At 46.6% G+C, this 25563-nt stretch overlaps 1 protein-coding gene across 5 annotated transcripts in view; it reads left to right on the top strand.

The window, feature by feature from the left end:
• Positions 1-5731: 5731 nt before the first annotated feature.
• EPHB1 (EPH receptor B1) overlaps positions 5732-25563 on the top strand; it is a 356679-nt gene continuing 336847 nt past the window's right edge. For 3 of the 5 annotated variants that reach the window (XM_007056966.4, XM_027819337.3, XM_043523074.1), the window contains exon 1: positions 5797-6154. In XM_007056966.4, the coding sequence (XP_007057028.1) occupies positions 6082-6154 (73 nt within the window). In that variant the 5' untranslated portion in view covers positions 5797-6081. Of the gene's footprint in view, positions 6155-25563 lie in introns of all 5 variants that reach the window. The other 2 variants (XM_043523075.1, XM_027819335.3) reach the window with 2 other exon arrangements.

The raw sequence follows: 25563 nt of genomic DNA, 5'->3' as shown, positions 1-25563 counted from the left end.
CCAATGGACAGTGACAATGAAAAACATGAGGAGCAGCAAATATAGGCTCCAGGGGATAGATCCATTTCAGCATATGCAGGCCACGGCAGCAGGAGCTGTTGTGGGAGCAAGGCCTGGCCATGCTCTCTGAAAGCCATTGTGGATGCAAGGTAGTCGCTGTCTAGTAAGAGGCTGAATGATGTTCCTGTCTGTCAGGAAGTGAAGTTGTTCGTGGTGACCTGCAACCTACATGTGTCTATTCCTGTGTGTCATTAACTGGCTGTCTAAGCTTGCTGTTTTGGGTGAATGTTTTGCTTAAATTGCGTCTGGTTAAATGAAATGGAAGGAGGCAGTGGCTACCAACCAGGGCAAGTGGGGCAATTTGCCCCAGGCCCTGGGTCCCACAGGGGCACCCACGAGAGCTTTCAGGGGCCCCCACGATAGTTTTCTGTGGCACTTCGGCGGTGGGGGGTCCTTCCGTGCCGCCGAACACACCCGGAGTGAAGGACCCGCCACTGCTTCTTCCGCTCCGGGTCTTCGGCGCCAATTCGGTGGCAGGGGTCCTTCCGCTCCATGTCTTTGGCGAAGTGCCCTGAAGACCCCCACCGCCGAAGACCCCAGGCCCCCTGAATCCTCTGGGCGGCTCTGCTACCAACCCCTGCCTTGTGAGACGGGTATAACGTATCCTTGGCCCAGCTGTGATCCTGGCTCTGGAATACAAAGATCAGCCTTTCTTACCAGCTCTCCTTCGTCTCACATTTTATAACAGGAAGATCTACTCCGCTAAGCCTCAGGTACTTCAGGATCCAAGCAGATCCACAGGAAGCAATGGGGGGCATCCTTTTCTTCGTATTGCAGAACCCCTAAGAGCCCCAGTCATGGACCAACACCACTTTGTGCTAGGTGCTGTACAAACACTGAACAGAAAGAGTCCCTGCTCCACAGCACTTGTCTCCTCTGTGTCCCCGGCCTAGCTGGCTCCTGGTGGCACATGGAAAGCCCCAACTCTTGCAGGGGCTGTGCTTCCGGCGGTTCCCCTGATGTGACTGACCCCAGGGTCTGCAATGCAGAGAGAGAGGCAGCACATGGTCACACAGCTTCTGGCTGCTGCTGTGTTCCCTGTGTATCTGGGTGGGGGCAATATGGAGGAGCCTAGCCAGCTCTCTGCCCTGCCCCATGATGCCCCTCCAGCTCCAAAGAGGGGACTTCCTCAGGTTGTAGGGTGATGTCAGCCTGTCACAGAGCTCAAACTCCTGACGAGAGCTGGTCAGGAATTCTCCAATGAAACATATTTAGTCGGAAAATGCTGATTTTTCAAGAAGGAAACTGTTCACAGGGAAGGGTCAATTTCAATACATTTCCCAACTAAAAAAAAAATTGAAATACATTTAAAATTGTCAAAATGTTCAGTTTTGACATTTTCAAAATGAAAAGTTTCCTGTTTTGGTTTGAAGCGACTTTTGGTTTCAAAGTCAATTTACAATAAAAAAAAAGGTTGAAATAGAAACAAAACATTTTTTAAATTATCCAGATGAAACGTTTCAACTGAACAGTGCAAAAAAATTGTTCAAAAATTTTGAGATTTCAACTTTTTGTCCTGGTTCAGGAGGGAAATTTTTCTATAGCATGAAAATTCTCACAAGTCAGGAAACCCATTTCCCATCTCCTCTACTCCTGACCTACTGGGGCACAAGTGCCGCTGGAACAAAGATATGTGATGCTGGGGGCTGAGGGTCTTTAATCTGCAGATATTCAATGGTTCTGTCAGTCCGGCTGACAGGGTTATTGTTTGTTTATTATTTATTAATTTTGCAATGGCTCCTAGAGGCCCAATCAGGGATCGGGGCCCCATTGTGCTAGGTGCTGTTCAGACATATAACAGAAAGACTGGGAGAAACTGCCTGAAGGGCAAGTGGGAATGAGCCACCATGTTCACTCAACGGTGCAGGTCCAGGCTGCCTCAGTGCACCGCCTCTCAGTGCCAGTCAAAGCAGCATCATGCCAAGGGAAAAGAGAACCCTCGCTCCACGGTTTTCTTGCATTAGAATCATAGAATCATAGAATATCAGGGTTGGAAGGGACGTCTAAGCACAGCATGGAGAGGAGGTGACCAGCCCTCTATGGAGAAAGAAGTGGTTCAGGACTATTTAGAAAAGCTGGACGAGCACAAGTCCATGGGGCTGGATGCGCTGCATCCGAGGGTGCTAAAGGAGTTGGCGGATGTGATTGCAGAGCCACTGGCCATTATCTTTGAAAACTCATGGTGATTGGGGGAAGTCCCGGACGACTGGAAAAAGGCTAATGTAGTGCCCATCTTTAAAAAAGGGTAGAAGGAGGATCCTGGGAACTACAGGCCAGTCAGCCTCACCTCAGTCCCTGGAAAAATCATGGAGCAGGTCCTCAAGGAATCAATTCTGAAGCACTTAGAGGAGAGGAAAGTGATCAGGAACAGTCAGCATGGATTCACCAAGGGCAAGTCATGCCTGACTAATCTAATTGCCTTCTATGACGAGATAACTGGCTCTGTGGATGAGGGGAAAGCAGTGCACGTGTTGTTCCTTGACTTTAGCAAAGCTTTTGACATGGTCTCCCACAGTATTCTTGCCAGTAAGTTAAAGAAGTATGGGCTGGAGGAATGGACTATAAGGTGGATAGAAAGCTGGGTAGATTGTCGGGCTCAACGGGTAATGATCAATGGCTCCATGTCTAGTTGGCAACCGGTATCAAGTGGAGTGCCCCCAAGAGTCAGTCCTCGGGCCGGTTTTGTTCAATATCTTCATTAATGATCTGGAGGATGGTGTGGATTGCACCCTCAGCAAGTTTGTAGATGACACTAAACCAGGAGGAGAGGTAGATACGCTAGAGGGTAGGGATAGGATACAGAGGGCCCTAGACAAATTAGGGGTTTGGGCCAAAAGAAATCGGATGAGGTTCAACAAGGACAAGTGCAGAGTCCTGCATTTAGGATGGAAGAATCCCATGCACCGCTACAGACTAGGGACCGAATGACTAGGCAGCAGTTCTGCAGAAAAGGACCTAGGGGTTACAGTGGACGAGAAGCTGGATATGAGTCAACAGTGTGCCCTTGTTGCCAAGAAGGCCAATGGCATTTTGGAATGTATAAGTAGGGGCATTGCCAGCAGATCGAGGGACGTGATTGTTCCCCTCTATTCGACATTGGTGAGGCCTCATCTGGAGTACTGTGTCCAGTTTTGGGCCCCACACTAGAAGAAGGATGTGGAAAAATTGGAAAGAGTCCAGCAGAGGGCAACAAAATTGATTAGGGGACTGGAACACATGACTTATGAGGAGAGGCTGAGGGAACTGGGATAGTTTAGTCTGCAGAAGAGAAGAATGAGGGGGGAATTGATAGCTGCTTTCAACTACCTGAAAGGGGGTTCCAAAGAGGATGGATCTAGACTGTTCTCAGTGGTACCAGATGACAGAACGAAGAGTAATGGTCTCAAGTTGCAGTGGGGAAGGTTTAGATTGGATATTGGGAAAAACTTTCTCACTAAGAGGGTGGTGAAGCACTGGAATGGGTTACCTAGGGAGGTGGTGGAATCTGCTTCCTTAGAAGTTTTTAAGGTCAGGCTTGACAAAGCCCTGGCTGGGATGATTTAGTCGGAGATCGGTCCTGCTTTGAGCAGGGGGTTGGACTAGATGACCTCCTGAGGTCCCTTCCAACCCTGATATTCTATGATTCTATGATTCTAAGTGCAGAGTCCTGCACTTAGGACAGAAGAATCCCATGCACCGCTACAGACTAGGGACCGAATGACTAGACAGCAGTTCTGCAGAAAAGGACCTAGGGGTTACAGTGGACGAGAAGCTGGTTATGAGTCAACAGTGAGCCCTTGTTGCCAAGAAGGCCAATGGCATTTTGGGATGTATATGTAGGGGCATTGCCAGCAGATCGAGGGATGTGATCGTTCCCCTCTATTCGACATTGGTGAGGCCTCATCTGGAGTACTGTGTCCAGTTTTGGGCCCCACACTACAAGAAGGATGTGGAAAAATTGGAAAGAGTCCAGCGGAGGGCAACAAAAATGATTAGGGGACTGGAACACATGACTTATGAGGAGAGACTGAGGGAACTGGGATTGTTTAGTCTGCAGAAGAGAACAATGAGGTGGGATTTGATAGCTGCTTTCAACTACCTGAAAGGGGGTTCCAAAGAGGATGAATCTAGATTGTTCTCAGTGGTAGCTGATGACAGAACAAGCAGTAATGTTCTCAAGTTGCAGTGGGGGAGGTTTACGTTGGATATTAGGAAAAACTTTTTCACTAGGAGAGTGGTGAAGCATTGGAATGTGTTACCTAGGAAGGTGGTGGAATCTCCTTCCTTTGCGGTTTTTAAGGTCAGGCTTGACAAAGCCCTGGCTGGGATGATTTATTTGGGGATTGGTCCTGCTTTGAGCAGGGGGGGTGGACTAGATGACCTCCTGAGGTCCCTTCCAACCCTGATATTCTATGATTCTATGCTTCCACTGGAGTAGAGGAAAGGCAGGGTTCTAGGCAATAGGTGGTAGTCAGGTATCTATATGTGCACCTGTAGTTAGTCCTGTGGTTGGGTGAAATTCAGTCGGTGACAGAGAGATAGCACACAGTCTAGGCATCACCTATTTGGAAGGCTCAAGTGATGTATGGGTATTAGCCCTGACATCAGAAGCATGATTTAGCGACGGAACCCAACCATTCATCTGACATGATAGGAAAAATGGGCAAGAAGATGCAGCATTATTTAGAGAACAAATGAGGCAAACTGGCGGATAAAGGTAAAGGAAGAGTGGAATCAAAACTGGATATGCCAGGGGCTTATTTTCATTGTCGTTTAGAAATCACAATCCATGGCTCCGACTGATGCAGCCAAATTACAATTTAAAATGTTAAAAGGGAAAAAAAATCCCACCCCAAAGTTATCACTGGGACTAACAAATATCCAGAGCCAGTAAGCTCTTTGTCAGCAGCCTCAGCAGGCACTGGAAAGCTTTGCTCCTGTGCTCAGTGACAGGATCCAGAATCTTTAGACAGTGTTCTAAAATGGTATCTAACAGAGTAGTCCTGTTCTCACAACCCAGGTGATTTGGGCGGAGGAGGGGACTGAATTCATGTGTCTTGCACTTACAGAGATCTGGGTTTGGAGTCAGGTTTGGTCATGTTCTACATTATTTTGATTTCTTCTTCTTCTTCTGACATGGTCATAGTGCCTCTCTTCTCCTCACATCTACACAATACAGAGCAATTATGGGTGGCCGTTCGGGACCAAGAGAGACCCAGGATATACTAGAAAGGGGGCTGTAGACTAGATGTGTCAGAGCCCTGTAGGGGAAAATCATTCTTTTAACATTCAAAATCATATTATTTGGCCTAAACTCCAGAATCCCTTCTTGGAAAGGCTAGCTGACATCAGCACACCATCAACGTGTTAGAAGATGATGAAAGCTATAGTCAATAAGAAGCCGGTCGCTGCTGAAAATAAAAATAGGTGGATTAGTTACCGACAGGCAGGGCTGGGTTGTGAATAGTGACCTGAATTTAGTGCTGCATCAGTGGAAATGTGTCTGCAATACTGAAAAGGACCATTAGGGGGAGCTCTTTCACTTCCTTATGGCTCGCTCTCCTCATTCTCTCCCCATGCCTCGCTGCAAAAGTTTTTCTTAAAACTAACAATACCAGTGTAAGGAGGTGCTCTGCGCTGATTGGATGGGGGGGTTTTGTAGGCTTGATTCCTTGATTGGACAGGAGGTGTTGGGGGTGGGAAGAGAGTTGATGGGTGGGGGGGAACCCTTTCCCTCCCCCTCCCTCCAGCCTCAGTGGCTGATTTTGTTCTCACTGTACACTTTACTATTGCTTGCAATGTGACACTAAAATATATACTCTCTCTCTCACACACACACACACCACATACACACACACACACCCCCATGCACGCACACAGACACAGACACAGACACACACACACACACACACACAGAGAGCACTGGGGTATCCAAAGTGGAATACTAAAGGAGATACATATATAACAAAAAGCAACAAGAAGGGAAACCAGTCTTGCCAAACAAGGAACTATTTTTTTTATAACTCTTATTTCTTCTGAAACATGTTTGGGTCTACCATGGCACTGGATTTTGTAGTGGTTTTCTGCTTGGCATCTGCAATTGCAGCAGTGGAAGGTAAAATACAAACAATAAAGGGGGGGGAAAAACTTTTGTACCTGGGTTGCTCTGTGAGATGTTTTAAAATGCATGTTGTTTCCCCCTCTCCTTGTGCAAAAGGCAGCTGGTGTGGTGAAGGGCTGGCAGGGCTCAGGGGCTGCCACATGCGACATGTAAGGAATCTGCGATACTTTCTTCACTCTTGCCCGGAGCAGAGCCAACCAAGTGGATTTCCCATGATCTGGCTCTCGGAATGGGTAGGACTTATTCCGCCCCCTCAATCCCCCAGCCAACAAGGCAGATGGACTAGCGGTTTGCCCTAGGCTAACCCCCATTCCCTCCTTGGCCGGGGAAGATGCTGAGCTGCATTGCAGGGCTTGTTTAACACGCTACAAACTGTCAGCTTGGGGGCTGAAGCAGCGATCAGTGATTCCAAGGAAGATGGGGGGATCTTGGAGCCCAGGGTTGGTCCAGGAGATTGTGTTCAGACAGGATCTTTTGATTTGCAGCTGCAATAACTCTTCCCCTCGCTCCTTCCTATACCCGTCTCTCACTCTCTTGCCCGGTTTGTCTCTCTCACTTTCCGGGTCTCTCTCTCGCCGTCCTCCTGCGGCTGTATCCCTTGGGCTGAGCAGAGATCCCGGCTTTCACGGCAGGCAATCGCTGCTCTTTGTGCATGGGCATGTGTGTGTTTGTGCCTGTCGCTGGAGGCAGCAGGAGCAGTTTGGGTTTTAGCTGATGCCCAGGGCTGTGGGTTTACCGCTGGGGCGCGGGGGGGAGACCGAGCAGGGGTGCTTTGGGAAAAGGGCATGCATTACATACTGAAGGGCAGATTATACTGGGAGCCAGTGGGAAATGCCATCACAGCCAGGCATTTTGCTGCTTCTTACCCATGGTCTGGAGATGACAGACTTCTGTATTTTAAGCTCTACATTCTCTAGCAAAGGACGTGTAATTAGGCTGCATATAGATCACCAAGCCTGCAGGGCTCCTTGAAAAACTGTATCCTAGCTAAAGACCTTTTTTGAGCTCTGTCCCTTAGTAAGAAAGCTGGTAGCACTAAGGAGAGTAAAGGGACTATGTGGGGTGCGTTTAGCTTTAGCTATCTATATCCATATTGTCTCTATACTAGTCTAGCTATAATTCCAGTGCCCTCTGCATTGGATATTATTCTATACTATATACTATTCATTATATCAGCTGTATCATTCAGAGCTGAAGTCCCTATATCTTTCTCTCTGCTCCTCCTCCTTCCCATGTCCCTGGGAAAAAATTGTGCCACAGCCTTTTCTAATGAATGAGACATGCCTTACATCAAAACCTGGCTTTCTGTTTCCTGCTGTCTGGTGGGTCTGAGTTTATTTTGCAAAGCAAGGAGGCTCAAGAAAGTTCAGTGAACGAAAAGAAACTTTCCCACTAACACAGAGGAGAATGTTCATTTCACCAAACAAAATGAAGTGGGAGTAGCTTCATGAACAACTTTTGGGCACAATCCATTTTTGGAATCAACAGTGGGCTCTTGGTCAATTGCATTTGGAGTCAGGATTGCAGCTTCAGTATTCTCGTAGCCCATCTATTCTAATTTTAAAATAGTCGTGTTTGTGATCCAGCAGAGAAAGGGAAATAATTGCAATAGTTGTGGCTTAGATAGTGAATAACAAATCCAATTTATAAGTCTGAAATGATCTTTGGTTAATAATACTAAACAGAATCTAAAACCTGCTTAGCTGGATCTTATGTGCGACAGGGTGGAGAAACTTAAAAAAAATTGAAATTTCATCTCCTTTTTTAAACCAGAACAGTACCATTATTCTTGCTTTTTGTGATATCTTCTTTAGGTGATGTAGTAACAGTCAAAATCCCTCTTCTTTTTGTTGACGACTGCAGGAATCCTCCTTTGAATCTCTGCTTTATCCAGACTGTAGCTCAGGGAAAAGATTAGTGCAGAAAGATTATTTTCCCCCCCAAAAGGTGGGTTTTTTTGCCATTCCACTCTTCTCCCAGCTGGTGGTCTTTGCAGGGGTTCTTTATTAAAATTTGTTAGATGCTAGGGAGGCATATGTTGCGTTCAGAAAGCAGAGGGGGAGCTGGTTGAAAGCTGCTGAATTCTTCCTCCTTGAAATTGGAAGGTTGAAGAAATATGCTGATTAAAAAAGTTAAGTTAACCTGTAGTTATTCATATCAACAAAACCAATCCCAAGTAATCACACAAGGAAGTGTTCCCCCTTTCCAAATTGTGCATTTTGGGGAGAGCAAAACATATTTGTATTTATTTTGCAGCCCAGGAACTGTTTAGAATCATAGAATATCAGGGTTGAAAGGGACCTCAGGAGGTCGTCTAGTCCAACCCCCTGCTCAAAGCAGGACCTATCCCCAATTATTATTTTTTTGCCCCAGATCCCAAAGTGGCCCTCTCAAGGATTGAGTTCACAACCCTGGGTTTAGCAGGCCAATGCTCAAACCACTGAGCTATCCCTCTCCCCTGGTTTGTTTGTCTCTAGCCTTCCACTCTCTGGATTGCTCTTTTGAATTCTGTGTGTGCTGTGGTGGGGCAAAGTGCATCTGTAATGTGGCACCCCTCAAGATGACATGAATCTTATTTATTTTACTGGAATTCCATTATTTTTGTTTCAGCCTTTTGAGGAAAAATAATTTTCTGGATGAGAACAGGTTTTGATAAAAAATCAGTCTTGGATACTTGTTTAGGGAACTAATAGAGAGAAGGAAAATGTTTGGAGAAAAATGTTAGAAATCATTCTGCAATGTACTAAATATTCTGTTATTTCCCTTCCGACCCTGGTGATCCTTTGTTACCTTATTTATGTGTTCCTTTTCTTTCCCCCTTTGTATAAAACAGCCCCTGACAATGATGGTCTGTATGGTTTGAAGGTACATACCTGTAGATGTATCTGCTCCTAAAATTGCATTTTGAAACATGGCAAAATGAGCTAATGAATGTCACCAGTAAGCCTCAGGAAAGCCCTGGCCAGAGCAGTCTGTGTGCCAAAAGCTGACTGCCAAGGGTTAAAAAATACAACTTATTCAGCAGAATATTAGAGCAACCCGCTCTCCAGGCAGTACAATCATTCACTTATTCCCACACCCCTCCAGCCTATCCTTTCCCCCTCATACTCTACATATGGGCATCTAACCATAGGTAAAACTGACCCCAGCCTTGTGGCTTGGTTATTTGATTTGTTATGAGTGTGTAATGGTCAGAAAAGTGAATCAATAAGACGTCAAATCTTGCTCTCCTGGGTGAACTGTTTGTGTCTGTGGTCTGTGAGGCTTATTCTCCCATCTGCCTCTTTGACTGCTTCTTGTTTTACTCTGGAAGTTCTCTGGAGTTTAGGAGATAACCCCTGGGCAAACAGCTCTGCTTACCAGCCTAATTCCTCCGTAACCACAGAGAAAGCAATCCAAAGCAAAGGCATTGCATTAATGGTAATGTCTGGGACACATATTGTAAGTGGAGGGTGTATTGTAGAATGACTGTACAGTTGATTGGGATGTGGCTGTCAAAGGACGATGATATCGATTTGAATGTTATTGGTAAAAAAACAGAGCTCCGATGCTTGTACAATATTCCAGTAACAGGACTCTGAGTTCCTGGCAGAGGAGTGTCTGCTATTCCATACAATGGAGAAAATAGTCAGGAATGATACCTTCTCAAACTAAACTGTGGTGCCTCCCTGCTAATCGACTCTTTTAACGTTTCGCTTGTCTTCTAGATCCCTACTGGTTCCATATCGGGGGGCTTTCTGTCTTGGTGAATGAGATTTCATTTCTGTAGCCTTTCTTAAGGAATTTTTGTGTTTACTGAAGTGTCAGAAAGGAGCTGGCAAACTCACTGCTCCCTTTCTTTTGGGATGTTGTAATTAATATGCAAGATGTTAGAGACAGATCCTACTAATATGGAAATCCGTGGCCCAATTTCCACAGGATGGGTCCCTTAGTCTGTAGTGTTATGGTAGATATGCTCTCCCTTAGGGTCAGTTTGGGCAACAGCTATGATTTCTGTTGACAGGTTAGGTTAAGGGATAGCTGCTGCATGTCCTGTTCAGATCACTGTGTATGTGGCTTTCTTCTATATGGCACAGGATGATTTTTAGTGTGCTGTCCTGGGAACTGACGCACATCTTATTGTGCTCTGCTGCTTTGACCGTGGAATCCCACTTTCTATATATACTGTATAGATTCACATTGCGATCCATGGGGAGATCACTCATGCTGAGCTTTATGGGACTAGACTGCCATGTAAAATAACATGCTGCCACCATACTCTACCAAAATCAGGACTGCAGCTACAGAGGCTGAAGGCTCATCTTGTGCCCGTAGCCTCACGTCATGCAATAAGATATCATCCATGTGCTTTAAAGGGCATTTTACTGCCATTTTCACTGGCCTGTGAGATGATTCATCTTCTGAAATCTCAGTCAAGGAAGAACAGAGTCCAAATATTTTAGCGTAAAACCCAAAGAGAAATAGATACGAGCACTATAGACATTGACAAGCAGGCTGACGGGGCACATACCATCCACTGTGCACTGAAAAACAAATATAATAAGGCAGAAATACAAGTAAATGTACCAACAATACATGTGTTTTCTGCTAAAATAGACTATTGAAGCAAGTATCAGTCCTGGGTTCCTAACAACACAGCCAGCTGGCATCATATAGCAGAGCTCATTGCCTCCTAGTGCAGCATCTGACCATAGGATAGGCAACAAGCATTAGAGGAGAGTGGATGTATTTTTAAAGCTCCAGCTCTACCTCCATCATAGCCCCTGGAAGGCTCCGTGGAACTAGAACCCAGGTCTGCAGAGCATTAGGCAGTTAATGGTCTCCCATCACCACCAGGAACCTGCATAAAGTTACCTCCAAGGAGCATGCTGGAGAATAGGCACTGCAGGATGTACCACCCAACGAGTCCAGACTGACAGTACCCGGTGGCCTTCTGATTGCCCCATACTCAGTATTTAACCCTAGACGGTGGCCCAGGAAATTGTCTGGGCAGTATGCAGACTTCTGGTGTGCTGTGATTTCACATATCGCTTTGCTGGCTGGTCTTGTGTCTCTGACTCTAGTCTGACTCTGGCTCCTGACTGCAGCCTGGTAACTGCTGTTGGTCTCTAGTCTCTGACTCTGGCCTGAATCTGACCCTGGCTCCTGCCTGTTGACCATGGCTCCAGCAATTGCTGTGATCCCTGTGTACTGACTGCCGCCTCCTGACTGTCTGTGGCTTGGTGACCCCAGCCCGGCTGTGCTGCTAGGCCAGACTACTTATGCTCCGGTCTCGTACAGCCTCACTGCTCTCATCAACTCAAGCTTAACAAATAGCACAAGATGGGCAAGACTCTGGGTACATAGCATGTGGTAGGGGCTCTCGCAGTATGTAATAGCCAGGTTTGTTGGCGTCCACCCTTCTGATCAGGCAGATTTCTAACCGGGAGTCTGCCTGGAAGTTACTGTTGAGGGAAACAGCAATAACACCTGCCTTTTCCCGATGGTCCCCAGGGAGATTTGGGGGCACCCTCAGCAGCTGGCTACTCTGGGTGATATAAGAAACCGGGGCAGTTGGAAGCCCTGGGTCACCATGTTGGATGCTAGGATCTGTATGGCTCTCACAAGATCTACAGGCTTATGGGGATGAACTTAATTTCTCTTCCATGAGCGTGGGATGGGGTAAGTATGTCCCATTCAGGGCAACTGCACCTGTATTCCTCCACTGTGGACCAGCAAGGGCACCTGCTCTAGGCTCTCCGCAGAGCCGTCACCTCTCTTGGGCGGAGACCCATGTCTCTATCCCTCCTGAGCAGAGTATTTCCAGGCTGCCCCATTCCCTGCCTATACTGTTATTCTCAGCAAGCCATGCTACTTAAACAGGTCAGCATCTGCACTTGGCTTACCTTTCATTGGCTATGAACAGTGCAATTGCCAGCAGTTATAAGTCAGTGCACAGCTCCTTCTAAGCAAATACATAGATTCTGAAGGTAAAAGCATTACAGCTAAAACCTATTAAAACAACAAAAGAAGCTACATGCCTGTTTAAAGCTTACCAGAGGTCACCCATTAGTCTTATGGGGCCTCAATATGCCAAAGTCCTTCCAGCCTTTCCCAGGAAGGAAGGGCCTGCCCATTTGTGGATCAGAAAGAAGACCCTGAGTCAGTTTAAACTCAGGCCACTTATCCAAAAGTCCTGTCTTTGCCTGTTGGTCTCTGGAGAATCCAGAGCGTGAACCAGCATAGGCGAGGCTCTCCGAAGGCAGTGCCTCTCTGGAGGTGTTACAACCTGAGTGAATTTGTCTAATCACCCTGCAATGTTCTTAGTTCCTGGAGGGCTGTGGTCACAATTGCATACAAACCCTGGCCCAAAGTGTTGCTTGATCTAGTGATTGCATATTAATTATATTGATCACTTAAAAATTCCCAATTAACACTGACCTCTGATAGGTTCTCATCCTGAAATCAGGCCCAGTATTATCAGCTGGGAGCCCCGACATGCCTGGTTGTAACACTCATACTTAGGATGAACCTTCTGGATTTGTACTGGTTTTATTAACACAGTTAGCAAAGCTACAAACACTTCAGCCCAGCACGGTAGAGAAAGATAATACAGGCTGTGCTCTGAGCAGCCCAATACTCGCACCATCCCTTCCCAAAGGACCTGAAGTGTTAGTCATCATCTGCCTCATCAGACTCAGCATCACCAGTGGCCATCATCCTGGCATCTCCCAAGGCAGCCAGGTCCATATACAATTTCTATAATGTGTGACATTGATGCCACTTTGCCTAATGCATATTCAATAGGGGTTGTAGCTGCTTGACCGCTTTTCCTTATTTGTATTGCTTCGCCCTACGACTTTGGGGTGCCCTGTTTTTCATAGGCCAACTCGATAGTTCCCCTTATACTCATTAACATTTACATCACTCAGTCACCATGACAACTTGTGGTTAGCACATTGCTGACACCCTATGTCTGCAAAATCCCCAAAATACTCTAACTGGCTTTAACTGGTATATTGCAGCATACATTTGCTAAATATCAGCAGTTTTAACGTCCTTCACTCAAGACATCTTCTAATGTCTTGTGATATAGCATCACTTACTGATTAGTTGCTTATGTCAAATCTTTCTTTGGGCCTGAGGACTTGTTTGGCTAAGCTAAGTATCTTACAAGCCTGAGGACTGTAGGCTTTTGCATTACAGCCTTAATCCATACCTATATCTTACCTAGCAAATACCTATAGGCTACGACAGTGATACATAAACAATACACTGGGATCTCTCAAAGATATGGCACAGAATTGCCATAGCATAGAATCATAGAATCACAGAACTGGAAGAGATCTCAAGAGGTCATCTAGTCCAGTCCCCTGTACTCAACGCAGGACTAAGCATTAGACCATCCCCGACAGGTGCGGTCTAATGTGCGGATTATTGCAGTGGGTGCTAAGGCTCAGCCGCAGAACCTGTGAGCTGACGTGTGGATGTCTCTCTAACATGCTTACTGCACATGTTCACACTGAACTGATACTATAACACACTTAAGGCAATAGGGTAGTTCTTAGGGAAAAATGATTGCCCGTTGAGTTGTAAAAGTGACCTTGACAGGGCAAAGATGACGATCTCAGCCTGGATTTTTGGACACACTTTGCTTTTAACTCTGAGACCATAAAATTCAGTGCTGACCTATGTGAGTAGAGAACACCAACATGTGATGGTGTCAGGACACAGTGTATAGCTTACAGACGTGCGCTATGCATATTTTATGAGCATTCCTTTGGGTTGCCATGTGTGGGAGGTTCACAAACGTACAGATCGTGTCAACAGCAGTTTTGTAGCACCCCTGGCCATCATGTATGTTGTTGATGCCATTTATCGTATTTTTAAAATTTAGTCTCTCTCCATTTCCTCCCTTTATCATATATGAATTACTCCAGGGTAGACTGAACTATTCTTATGACTGTTGGCATGCCCCCACTTGACATGAGGAGTCCCACTGAAGTCAACCGAACTACTCAGGTTAATTGTGCCAATGAGTGCCAAACTTCTAAGGGTTGCCCAAAGAAAAAATGACGTTATTTGTATGTGTTTAGATTGGTGACAACCTCCAAATATGAAGTCAACTTGTAAAATAGTTTATGTGTGTGATGACAATCATGACCACATGAGTGGTACTGTCTGTGATATATACTGGTTACTGGTTGAATTTTTCACCTACAGCAGAGATTCAAACTCTGCTGTGTATGAAAAATACATCATGTAATTTTGGGGAGGACAGCACTTAGTCTCTGAGTACAGAATGTACCTCTCTCTCTCTTTGTGTAGATATATGGCTAGGTAAACACACAAAGCACTCAACAAATCAGCCTCCTCATTGCAGAACCATATAAGAAATCACACAGTAAGCCAATGCCTCATTTATCCTTTATATAAACCCTGCCTCTATATATACACATTATGAATCGGTATTATGATATAGCCTTAAATTCCATGATCCTGTGCAATTTTTTCCACTGGACCCCTGCTTCATTTAGTGCATGGGATGGAGCTGCTCTGGGGATGGATCAGGGATGTGCAGAGAATGAGGCTGCTGTCTGTGGTACCCTGCCTCCTTTGCTGCATTCAGCCCCTTCCCAGTCATCTCTGGAGGTGGCAGTGGGGCTGATGGGGAATCCTTTAAGGCCTCTGGGAAATGTATTTATAGCCAGAAGAGACAATGCTGTGGCTTAGTGAGGGAAGTTGTCAGAGTCATCATCTGCTATTGATTTTTAACAGAATTAAGCTCCCAAATGGTTCTTTTTGGAAGTCCGTTGTATTAGGGCAAGGATGTCTGTGTGTTTATAGACATGGATTCATTGGCTGGGGTGTTTTCTTTCAGAGGAAGGTTGATTGTGATCAGCAGCACGAGTTTACCTCTGTCCCTGTGTTGCAATATAGTGATTCCTTTTGTCATCCTGGGGCTTCATTATCTTGCCCTAAATCAATGTTGGGAGCACATGTTCTGTTGGCAAAGTCATGCACAAGGGGCTGGCTTGTGTGTCCTGCTGCATACACGTGCAGGGGAGTAAGGGGCTGGAAGGAGCTCCCTGATCCCCTGGGTTGAGCTACCTGCATCACCAGAGACTGCGCAGGAAGGGAAAGCAACAGCTGTCAGGCTGTTGCCTCCTACCCAGAGAAGGTGGCCAAAGAGTGGGTGAGCAGAGGCAGGGCATGTGCCAATCTGTGCACTATAGAAGGGGAAGTAAGCTGTAAAAGCCACAGGGCTAGCACAGATTCCCTCCCTCTGCAGAGCCCCTTACTCCGGCTGGGTTTCATGGTTACAGCCCAGCCCAAGTCGGGGACAAAACCAGAATGTTAAATCCTGGACTCCATGGGGGACTGTTTTTTACAAGGAAACTCTTAGAGGGAGAGATGAGAATTGAAACAGAAGGGGAGATAGATTGATCCAGTGAAAGTGAGAAAAGCAGCCAGTCCGAGCATGCACCTTCCCTGGGATCACTCACTTCTCCATCCAGACCAAGGCATTCTTCCCCTTTGGGTTATAGTATGCAGCAAGCTCCATCAGTCACGCAAAATTGTCCTTATGGGGGCCAGCACAAGGCCTAGCTACCACTTAAACCCTCAACGATAGGGTTGGCGGGGGGCTTCAGTGATGTCTCACCCTGTGCTAATGTGACATGGCTAAGTGCCGTTCAGATACTCATCCAGTGACTGCAGCAGGCTGCGTTTCTTAGTTGTGTTCCGCTAAGGTGGTGCATCCGGAGTGTTGTCTAGTGCAGTGGTTTTTAACCTTTTTTCATTTATGTACCCCTAAAATATTTCAAATGGGGGGCAGATCCCTTTGGACATCTTAGACATAATTTTCCACCCCCCGGGGTCCACGCACCACAGGTTGAAAACCACTGCTATAGTGGATCAGGCACAGGCTGGGAGTGAGGAGACCTTTGTTCTACTCCCAGCTCTGCTGTTTTGCCAGTCTCTGATCCCCACCCGCACACTTTTGTATGTCTAGTCTACTTATCCTGTAAGCAGCTCAGGGCGGAGACTGCCTCTTAGTGTGAGGACACAGCACAATGGCTGTCCATTCTCCAGTGGTGTCCTTGGGCACTGCAGTGCTGCTCCTAATGAATAATGTTTAGCAGTGCTGCAGCAGTTCTGTGATACAAGCAAAGGGGGCTCCAGGACTAGAAAAGGCTGCTTCATTCATCGTATGGTACCTGACTAGTCCTTTTTTGAATATGGTATCAAAATGGCTCCTGTTCTGAGCATGAGACAAGTCACAATTCACTGAGCTCTGCGTGAAGAAGTGTTACCTTCCTATAAGCACTTTTCACCTGCTGCTGCTTCTGTCTGGGTTCCAGAGTAATGGGGCTTTAAAATTAGTTCAAAGTGCTTCTTTATGACTCCCTGCACCGTGCGGTCCCAGTTAGACTCTTGACAACTTTAATCATAATCCCCTCTTAACCAAACCTGTCGAAGAAGAACATTATTATTTCTACTCTACTGAGGAAATTACTTTGATAGTAAAGTAATACCCTGGGACAGATTTCAGGTTTAAAAGAAAATTTGGGATGGAGAATTTCTGAAGTATAGCATAGCAATTGATTGAACCGGATTTGAAGTTAAAAAGAAAGTCCCCTGGTATGGTCATATAAAGAAAACACCATTTTATGGAGCTTATATGTCTTATAAATTTGCTTGGTGTAAGAGTTTTACTTACTAGATTAAAGATGCAGAACACTGGTTCCTTTAGCTGTTTAGGAGGTTGTTCTCCCATAGACTCTGCTAGCTCAGGGTAGAAACATCTGTTCCTGCGGTGCTAGGATAGACCCATGTAGGCTCCAGCCAGCCAGTTCTTGCCCCAGAGAACTTACCATCTAAATAGACAAGACAGACAAAGGGAGGATTTTTATCCCCGAGTTTCAGGTGGGGAACTGAGACACAGAGAAATGAAGCGACTTATCCAAGGTTATTCAGGAAATTTGTGTCAGAAATAGAACCCAGCTGTCCCTGAATCACAAACAGTGAGCTGTCCACTAGATCACGCTGCCTCTCAAAATATAGTTTGCCACAGTAGGGCTGGCCCAGTGGTTTCCAATTGATTCTAAGGGAGGGAGCGTTGCCCAGATCCCACTGAACTGAGAGTTGAGCGCTGAACTCTCTTAGGTTCCTTTGAGAATGCCAGCTGCGAGTCCACCACCCAAAATTCCATCGGGCAACATTTACAGCATCTACAGAGCAGGAAGATAATGTGTTCTGCCCTTTACTGGGGTATGTCTGTGAGTGTACTTATATCTGAACATGGAAGGTCATGTAAATATCACATTGATTTCTCAGTCACATGCAGAATGAATATTGCTTTCCTCATTTTCTTATCAAACAGTAGGGCTTAGGTCTCTACCTTTTATAATAACAGTATGTACACAGGACTTACCGTAACTCACAGTCTATACTGCCTCCCCTGCTATATTCCCTGGTGTATCTAAAGCCCTTTCAATTACTGATAGTGTAAAACAATAACTTGCACTGCAAGCAATACTGTTTATCTTCAATAAAATACTGGTAACTACTCTTACGGCACATAGAAGGCTAGCCTTACTACAGGTGGCTGAATGTCTCTTTGGCACTTTTCATATAGCCACTTGATTTTTATTTTATGGTTTTGTTGAACCAATTATTTTTATTTTTGGATGACTGGCTGTACTAATATTTTTGCAGTTTGTGATGGGGAAAGACAGACATGAAAAGATGATAATGAGCATGAATACTCAACTTTTCCCACACTCTGCAGTCACTCAGAAAATGCTGTTTCTCTTGGTCTCTGATGTTAGTTGAACTAAATTTAATCACATTTAGTATCTAGATAAAGGGTTGTAATGGGCTGGTGTTACACACTGTAACCCAGTATTTTGTAGGAGTTCCCAAGAGGTCAGCAAGTAAGATGAGATTTGTCTATTACTGTCTTCCCATAGGACACAGTGTCTGCCAATGCAGTTTCTATCTATCCCATCCCACAACATCATCATCATCTTCTTCATTGTCATTATCATCATCTCGTTTGTTCAACACCAAGGGCCGAGGTTATGAGCAGATTCCATCCCACATCTCCCCTTTTACAAATCAGGTTTTCTTTTTACCTTTTACAGCTGTGTGTGTGCAGCATCACTACCTGGTCTGCCTTGTTGTACAAGCAAACTTTGGCTATCATAGTGGACAGCAGCAGTATGACATTGTTCATAGGAAAAAAGTAGCTCTTGCAATTCCAGCTGTCTGCCTCTGTGGCCCTTGTCACCACAGCGTCTGAGCACCTCACGTTCATTAATGGATTTTATTCCCTCACACCCTGTGAGTTAGAGAAGCCTTATCCCCGTTTGACAAATGGAGGCCCAGCAATTCAGTGACTGGCCTAAGGCCACACAGGAAGGCTATGGCTCAGCCAGGAATTGAACCCTGAGAGAACTCAGGTCCAAGGCCAGGTGTGTTCTACTGCTCAGCCTTCCATAGCGGTGCTCCTTCACCCAGCATTCACCTGTTGCGGGGAAGGCTCTCTCCTTCTCAGGCCTAGTTTTTTGGGGAGAAGACAACTTCTGGGTCCACTTGCCAGCAGAGGAGCAAATTTGTGGAGAAGACCGTTAAGCAGGGGGCCGCTCTTGTGGCTCAGGACAAGCTTTGAGACCTTCTCCGGAAGCCATCGACCATCCTCACCCTAGCACAGTAGCTGAGTTCTGGAGAGGTACAAGCAAAAACTCTGGGATCTTACTCCCCAGCAGGAGATATCAGGGCCAGCCAGTTCCTTTCTCCTGCTTTGCCTGGCTTCTCTCCTGTCTGGCCATCTCTTTGCACACAGGGCGAAAGTGATGTCAGCTTTCTCAGGCCGTAGGAGCCAGCATCTGCCAAACTGCAAATCTGACAGCAGAGATTTGTCTCCTGCAGACTCCCTGAGTATCCTGTATTGAGCACTGAGAGTGACACTCACTCCTGTGCATTGGGCCAGCCCAAGGTCTACGCACACCCCAAATCTTACAGAAGCCCTACTTTGACGGCTTAAGTGCGACATGAGTGGCTGCATAAGTCTTGTGCTGCCCCTCTGCACAGAGGGGATGTTCCTCCAGAGAGAGTCAAGGGGTTAGATCCTCAAAGGAATATAAATGCCTGATTGCCAGTTTAGCTCAGTGGTGAGGGAGAAGACCTGAGTTCAAGTCCATGCTCCACATCAAGCAGAGCGGGGACTTGAACCTGGGTCTCCCACATTCTGGGTGAGGTGTAGGGTAGAAGGGAGGCACTTCAATCTCAGTCCCAGGTGAGAAGGGCCTGATCTGCCTTTGGTACCTAACTCCAGGGGAGGCTCATAACTGAGGAGCCTGTGTGGGGAGAGGTGCTTCCTTCTAGCCCTGAGTTATGTACCCAAGTCCCTTCAAGGGGTGAGGCATAGACCACACCTCCTCCTTGGCATTGCCTGTTGGCTAGTGTTGGTGGCTCAGCAAGCTGTCTTTGGGAATCGCATTCGTAGGCTCCTCACTCTCCCTGCGCATCGTACAGGGAACCTGGGTGCCTAAAGTGGATTCCGCTGGGCAGCACGTCACCTGAAGTTAGGCACCGCAGTGCTGGGCCTGAATCCCCCTTGTAGCTCTATCCCAAGAGCACCTACCAAGCTCTGCCTTGTTCACTGCTTGCGTCCTGCATTTGTCACTACATGGGTCAGTTAGCCGTGCATGCGGGATCTGCTCAGCCTCCTTCTCTCTGACGTTTCCGAAAAGCAGGATGCTACAGCACTGAGGTCACTGCTTTAGGAGTCAGGAGACCCATCTCCTGCTTGCTATTTCTATTTGCCGCTGAGCTGCTGTGTGATTTCCCCTCTCGGTTTCCTCTCCCACCTCTTGTCTCTTTAGATGAGGGCAGGCACTGTGTGTTACTATGTGTATGGACAGTGCTTAGCACAATGGGGCCTGGATCGGCCCTCTACACGACCACTAAAAATCATACTGCTTAAACTGAGCCTGCACCAGGTACGATCAACACTTGGTTACATCCAAACCAATTTTCACACTACAAGACAGTTTGTCAATGAGGGCGTTTTCCCTGCCAAATTTCATCTTGCTGCCTCTTCTCTATTGCAGATCGAGAGCTATTCACAGAGAGAGTGAAAAGATTTTTTATAATGGGGAAGTTATATATTCCCCTTCCCCTACTTTCCTGATATACCATAAGAGCGGAGCCATTTCTGCACACAGTCTCCCAAAAAACCCTCTGTGGATAGAGAGCAGGCCTGCACAGTGCCAGCCTTAAGGGCGAAAGTTTCATAAAGCAACTGAAAACCACGGCTTAGAATGTAAATGCTTGTGCAACTTTGACTACAACAGCAGTTGTTATGGCTCCCACTATAATTATTGTTAATTCTCCTTTCCCCGGGCACTTTATACCTAGAGACATGGGTGAAAAGTCTAAGGGTCAGGAGCTATGAAGGTCTAATCCTGCCAGGTGCTGAACACCCTAATTGCCTGTGGACTTCATTGGGTGTTAAGGGTGCTTATCATTTCATAATAGGTGCTTTGTACCTCTCAGGACTGGTCCCTAGCTCCCACACCCAAGACTGGGGTATAAAGGGTTTCAGAGGAAACCTTGATGTTACAGGCTTGAAATCTCTGGTGTCCTTAAATAGTCTGCATAGGTTGGTAATAGCACCTAGCTCTCACATAGTGCTTTTCATCAGTAGATCTCAAAGTGCTTTACAAAGAACGTCAGTATCATTATCCCCATTCTACAGATGAGGAAACTGAGGCACAGAACCGTCCACATTCATCTAGTAAACCAGAGGAGGAGCCAGAATTAGAACCCATGTCTTCTGGATTAGCATTCATGCAAGTGAGAGCCACATCACAGGAAGGGGCTGGGCAGTCTCTGTCAACGCCCCTTCCTTCTAATCAACAATTCCTCTCTGTCCTTTCAACCCTAGGCCTTCACACCTGGCTCTCTTCCTTTCTCTAGCGTGTGTGTCTGTGACCCCAAACTAGCAGTGGGCTCCCTTCAATTGCCCCTTTTTGGCAGCCCCCCAGCTTAGTAAGAGAGAAACAGATCTCTTCACCACTGCAGAGGCTTTGTAGCCAATTCAAGAGGAACTCATATTGCAAATTCTAGGCGACGCATCCAGAGCTGGAGGAAACAACACAGCTGGCATCTTGAACAATTCCCCATCTAAAAACACAGTCAAGCTGCTATTGTATATCGAGCCATGCTATTTATATTGTTTCCATTTCAAGTCTCACATCCTTGGGTATTGGAGAAGCTGGTTGCAGGGGAAAGAGGGGGGCATGTAGAGGGTTGGGCTGGACACATAAAGGGGAAAGAATGATGGCACCTGGTATTATTTAGCAGTTTCAAATATTCCATGTTTGGCTGGGGGGAGAGGAGAGAGTCAGGACCACCTCACCTGTGACATTACAGAATAGCTGGCACAAAGTCACTTTCACGTATAATAGCCATGGCCTATATGGTGTGGCATTAAAGAGGAACAATAAGAACAAGGCTCTTCCCAGGCTACAGATAACCCCAGTGACTCACACTGTATATTGTTATTAAATCCTGAAAAGACTGAACGGAGAATTTTTGTTCCTCTGCTACATAAACAAGACTCAACTCGCAGCCGAGATGGCCTTGATACAGCTGTCCCTGAAAGAGCACTGAATTCATATGCAGATCTTCAGCACCATGAATTGTGCAGTCAGGGAGTGACACCACTGGCTAGCACCAGGTCTAGCGCAGATGGATCCTGGCCCATCTCCTCCCCCGCCCCCCACACTCCTGGATGAATGTATTGTTGAGCTGCAGCCCAAACGCACTACAAAATCCATTTCACTGGTGACCCCAGCTGCATTTGAACTTGGGTACCTTTGAGGTGAAGGTTTTCACTGACATTCCAAGCTTTAATTAAGGCAAAAAATACATTTTCCCCACTCTGCCATGCAACCAGCTCCAAGCTGAATTGCTCTTGTTGCCTGGCCCATTCCAGATAAAACCAAACACCGGTGATCACTGAGAAATCAGCTAGAACTGGTGAAAATGAATCGCTTAGTACCTGGCTATCATTCTTAATATCTATTAAGGGCTGGCCATTTGCTTGGCACTGTGCAAGGTGCAAATAAACACGGTCCCTGCTCTGAGGAGTGTCCCGAAAGAGAGACACAAACAAGATGGGAGGCCTTGGAAGATACAAAGGAGTTACTGATGTAGAGTATTATTGTGAGAGTCAGAGAGTTTAAGGCCAGAAGAAACCACCAGATCATCCAGTCTGGCCTCCTGTACATCGCAGGCCACCAGCACCACCCAGTCCCCGCACACTAAACCCACCACCCGAAATTAGACCGAAGTATTACAGCCCATTGCTGATTGCTATTATTATTTATTTGTATTATTGTAGCACTTCGGAGCCACAGTCATGGATCAGAACCCCATTGTGCTAGGTGCTGTACAAACACAGAATAAAAAGATAGTCTCTGCTCCGGGGGTTGATAAGCTAAGTGCCTTCTTTTATATGTCTCCCTAAATCCCAGTGTGGGGACCCAAGCCCTGTTTCTTCTCACCCACTCTCCTTAATGCTGGGGTGGAGAGGACATCTACTTGCTGCGAGCCAATCAGTGGTTAGAACTCAGACCTCAGGTTTTGTATCTGTATCAATAAAGCCCTAGCTGTCAGCCACACTATGGACACTGTAGTATCTCCAGTACGGCTGTTACTGCAGGTTTCAGTACCACTTGCTGTCACTGGGGAAACTTCTGGGAGGGGCTGTTACTCCCAGGTGGTTCCAATGGGCGGAAGTAGCACCTGCTGCCACAGGGTAGGTCCCCAATGGGTCAGGAGACACTGTGGCCACTGCAAGAGTCATGCAGTGCTAATTCAGGTTAGTCCCAAAGAGGTGAGTATGGGGCTTGCAGTAACCATGATCTCTCCCTGCTGCCCCAGATTTGGCTCCTCCATGCCCCGAAGCAGGTAATGGGATTCCTGAGCTGGTGGGAGGGGTTTTTCTTAGCCTGGCGAGGCAGGCAGGAGGGGGAAGGGTTTTGAACTGAGCCTCTGATGGGAGTTTCTGAGGCTGTAGGGTTTAAGGGGGGAGTTTTCTGAACCTAGTTGGGGGTGCCTGAGCCCAGAGCAGGGGGTTCTCAACTGTGTGTTTGTGGAGATGGCAGGATTCAGCGGGGCAGAAAGTGCTTCTGAGCCTTTGGTGGGGGTGGGGATTTTGAGTGAAGGTACAGGGGTTTCTGAGCCTAGTTGGGTCAAGCAGGTGGGGAGGCAAGTCTGTGGGGCAGAGACAGGAGGATGTTTCTGAGCTGATGGGTTTGGTTTGCCAGAAGCTCTGAGGGGCTGAGGAAGGTTCTGAGCTAGGCCTGGGCTGCGCTGGCTAGGCCTGGCTGCGCTGGTTGGGAGCATGTTGCACTCCATTTGTGTTGGACAGGGCAATGGTGAATCAGGCCCTCAGGACTAGATTGTGTAGCCCTTCCTACTGTTGGTCCTGTTACTCATGAGAGCGGTCCCCATGATTTCAGTGGAGGGAGCATCCCGCAACAGGAGGAAGGCTCTGAGGCTCAAGCTCTGGAAGTGCTGAGAGTGGAAGTGTGTGAGCGCGGCAGGCGTGTCACTGTGATGCCGGTGCAGATACAGACCAGTGCTGGCATTTGGCTCCTGACAAAACAGGAGAGGACACAGCAGAGCAAGGGCCTTTGCCTGATTTTCTAACTCTGCCTTTTATAGTCACAGACTTACTAATGACCGCGCAGTCCCTTGAGTCTCTCTCTGTCTTGCACTGGATCTGGTCCATGGTTCTGAATAAATAGCTAGCCACATTCTGCGGAACAATGTGTTATAACCTGTGCAAGTGTAAATCTGAAGTTCAGTTGTATATCAACTGCAAGGGATCAGGCATGCACCTGGAGTCACAGGTAAACCATCCCTAGTCATCTAGGGTGCTATCATGTCTCTGAGGCCCTGACCCACATTAGGGGTGGCGTGGAGTCGTATCAGTACAGCAGAAGCATCATGTGCAATGTGAATTAAGGCCTGGTGAGTGCAGAGGAAGCACAACTGCTGCTACAACCCTGGAGCGTGTGCAGGGTGCACTCCTGCCTGCAGCTGGTCAGTTCAAGTTGGGAGGACAAATGGCCACATTGCACCTGTCTCCTGAACAAGGATGCAAAGAGTAGGAAAGTTCCTGTCACTGCCCTGTCTCTTGTGTACCTGAGCAGCAGCCAATCACAATCCGGTCCACAAGCAGTAAGAGTTTATTGATTTACTTGTTTTGGGTAAAATACTCAAGCGTCCCAGATATCATCAAAAAGATGTTGCAACGCTCCATCTCCCTAAATGTACACACACCCACAGTAACTGGTCACTTAACTGCATAGCAGAGCTGAATAAATATTGGGGAAAATATTTCCCTGAATATTCATTAGAATTTGAAAATACACATTGCTTTGACCATGTTCTCTTTCTGCAAACAGTTGAGCCATCAAGCTCTGTGTGCATGAATACTTGCAAAAGGCAAATGGTAAGCATGGATATTTGCTGCATAGCAATTTGCAATTGCATATTCTCACTTGTAATGTTAGAAATGTGGGAGTCCTGTTGTGTCAGTCATTTACAGAAGTCACTCAGTCAGGAAACAGAAGCAGTGCAGCAGGGCTAATTCAAATAACCAACGCCATGTGAATTTTGACATTCATGTACTAAATATTCACAAGTGACTCTCTGTGAGCTATTCAGAAAGGGGAAAATTGGGATGAAATTCCCAAATGACTTTGAGTAACAATTGCATTCAGGTTTCAGAGTAGCATCCAAGTTAGTCTGTATCTGCAAAAAGAAAAGGAGGACTTGTGGCACCTTAGAGACTAACAAATTTATTTGAGCATAAGCTTTCGTGAGCTACAGCTCCTGATTTGTTTATGAATGTTTACTGTCTAGCCTCCCCATATAGGGGGTCTGGGTGACTAGAGGTGGATAATGGATCCTGGGTGGATGGGAAGCTGAGCTGGTGTGTGGTTGGAGCAGTATGAGCCCAGTGGCCTATTACTATTTCTCGGAGTAAATAGGAAGCAGGGAGGGAATCATTTTAGAGAGTATGACTCCCTCTGTTCGCTGCTCCTGGAGGGTTCTGGAATGCTAATCTGATTGTTATTACACATTCTGGCCTTTTGACTTTAAAAATACAGGCATCTTCAGAGCAAGCTGCCTGAGTTGCTTCTTTAGATCTAGGGGAGATAATCTGAGCAGGTCTGATACAAATACCGTCCAGTATTAGGTGGTGCTTCTGACAAGCCATTCCTTTACTCCATAGCACTAGGAGAATATTCGTGATTGCAGTAGGTCCATCACTCTTCAGACAGGTGACAAACACAGATGGCCTGCCTCTCTTGCATTGTAAATTTGATATCTCC

This window comes from Chelonia mydas, chromosome 9 (assembly GCF_015237465.2).
Source record: "Chelonia mydas isolate rCheMyd1 chromosome 9, rCheMyd1.pri.v2, whole genome shotgun sequence".
Classification (NCBI taxonomy): domain Eukaryota; kingdom Metazoa; phylum Chordata; order Testudines; family Cheloniidae; genus Chelonia; species Chelonia mydas.
Note: the sequence above shows the minus strand (reverse complement) of the source record. Positions and strands in the feature narration are given on the sequence as shown.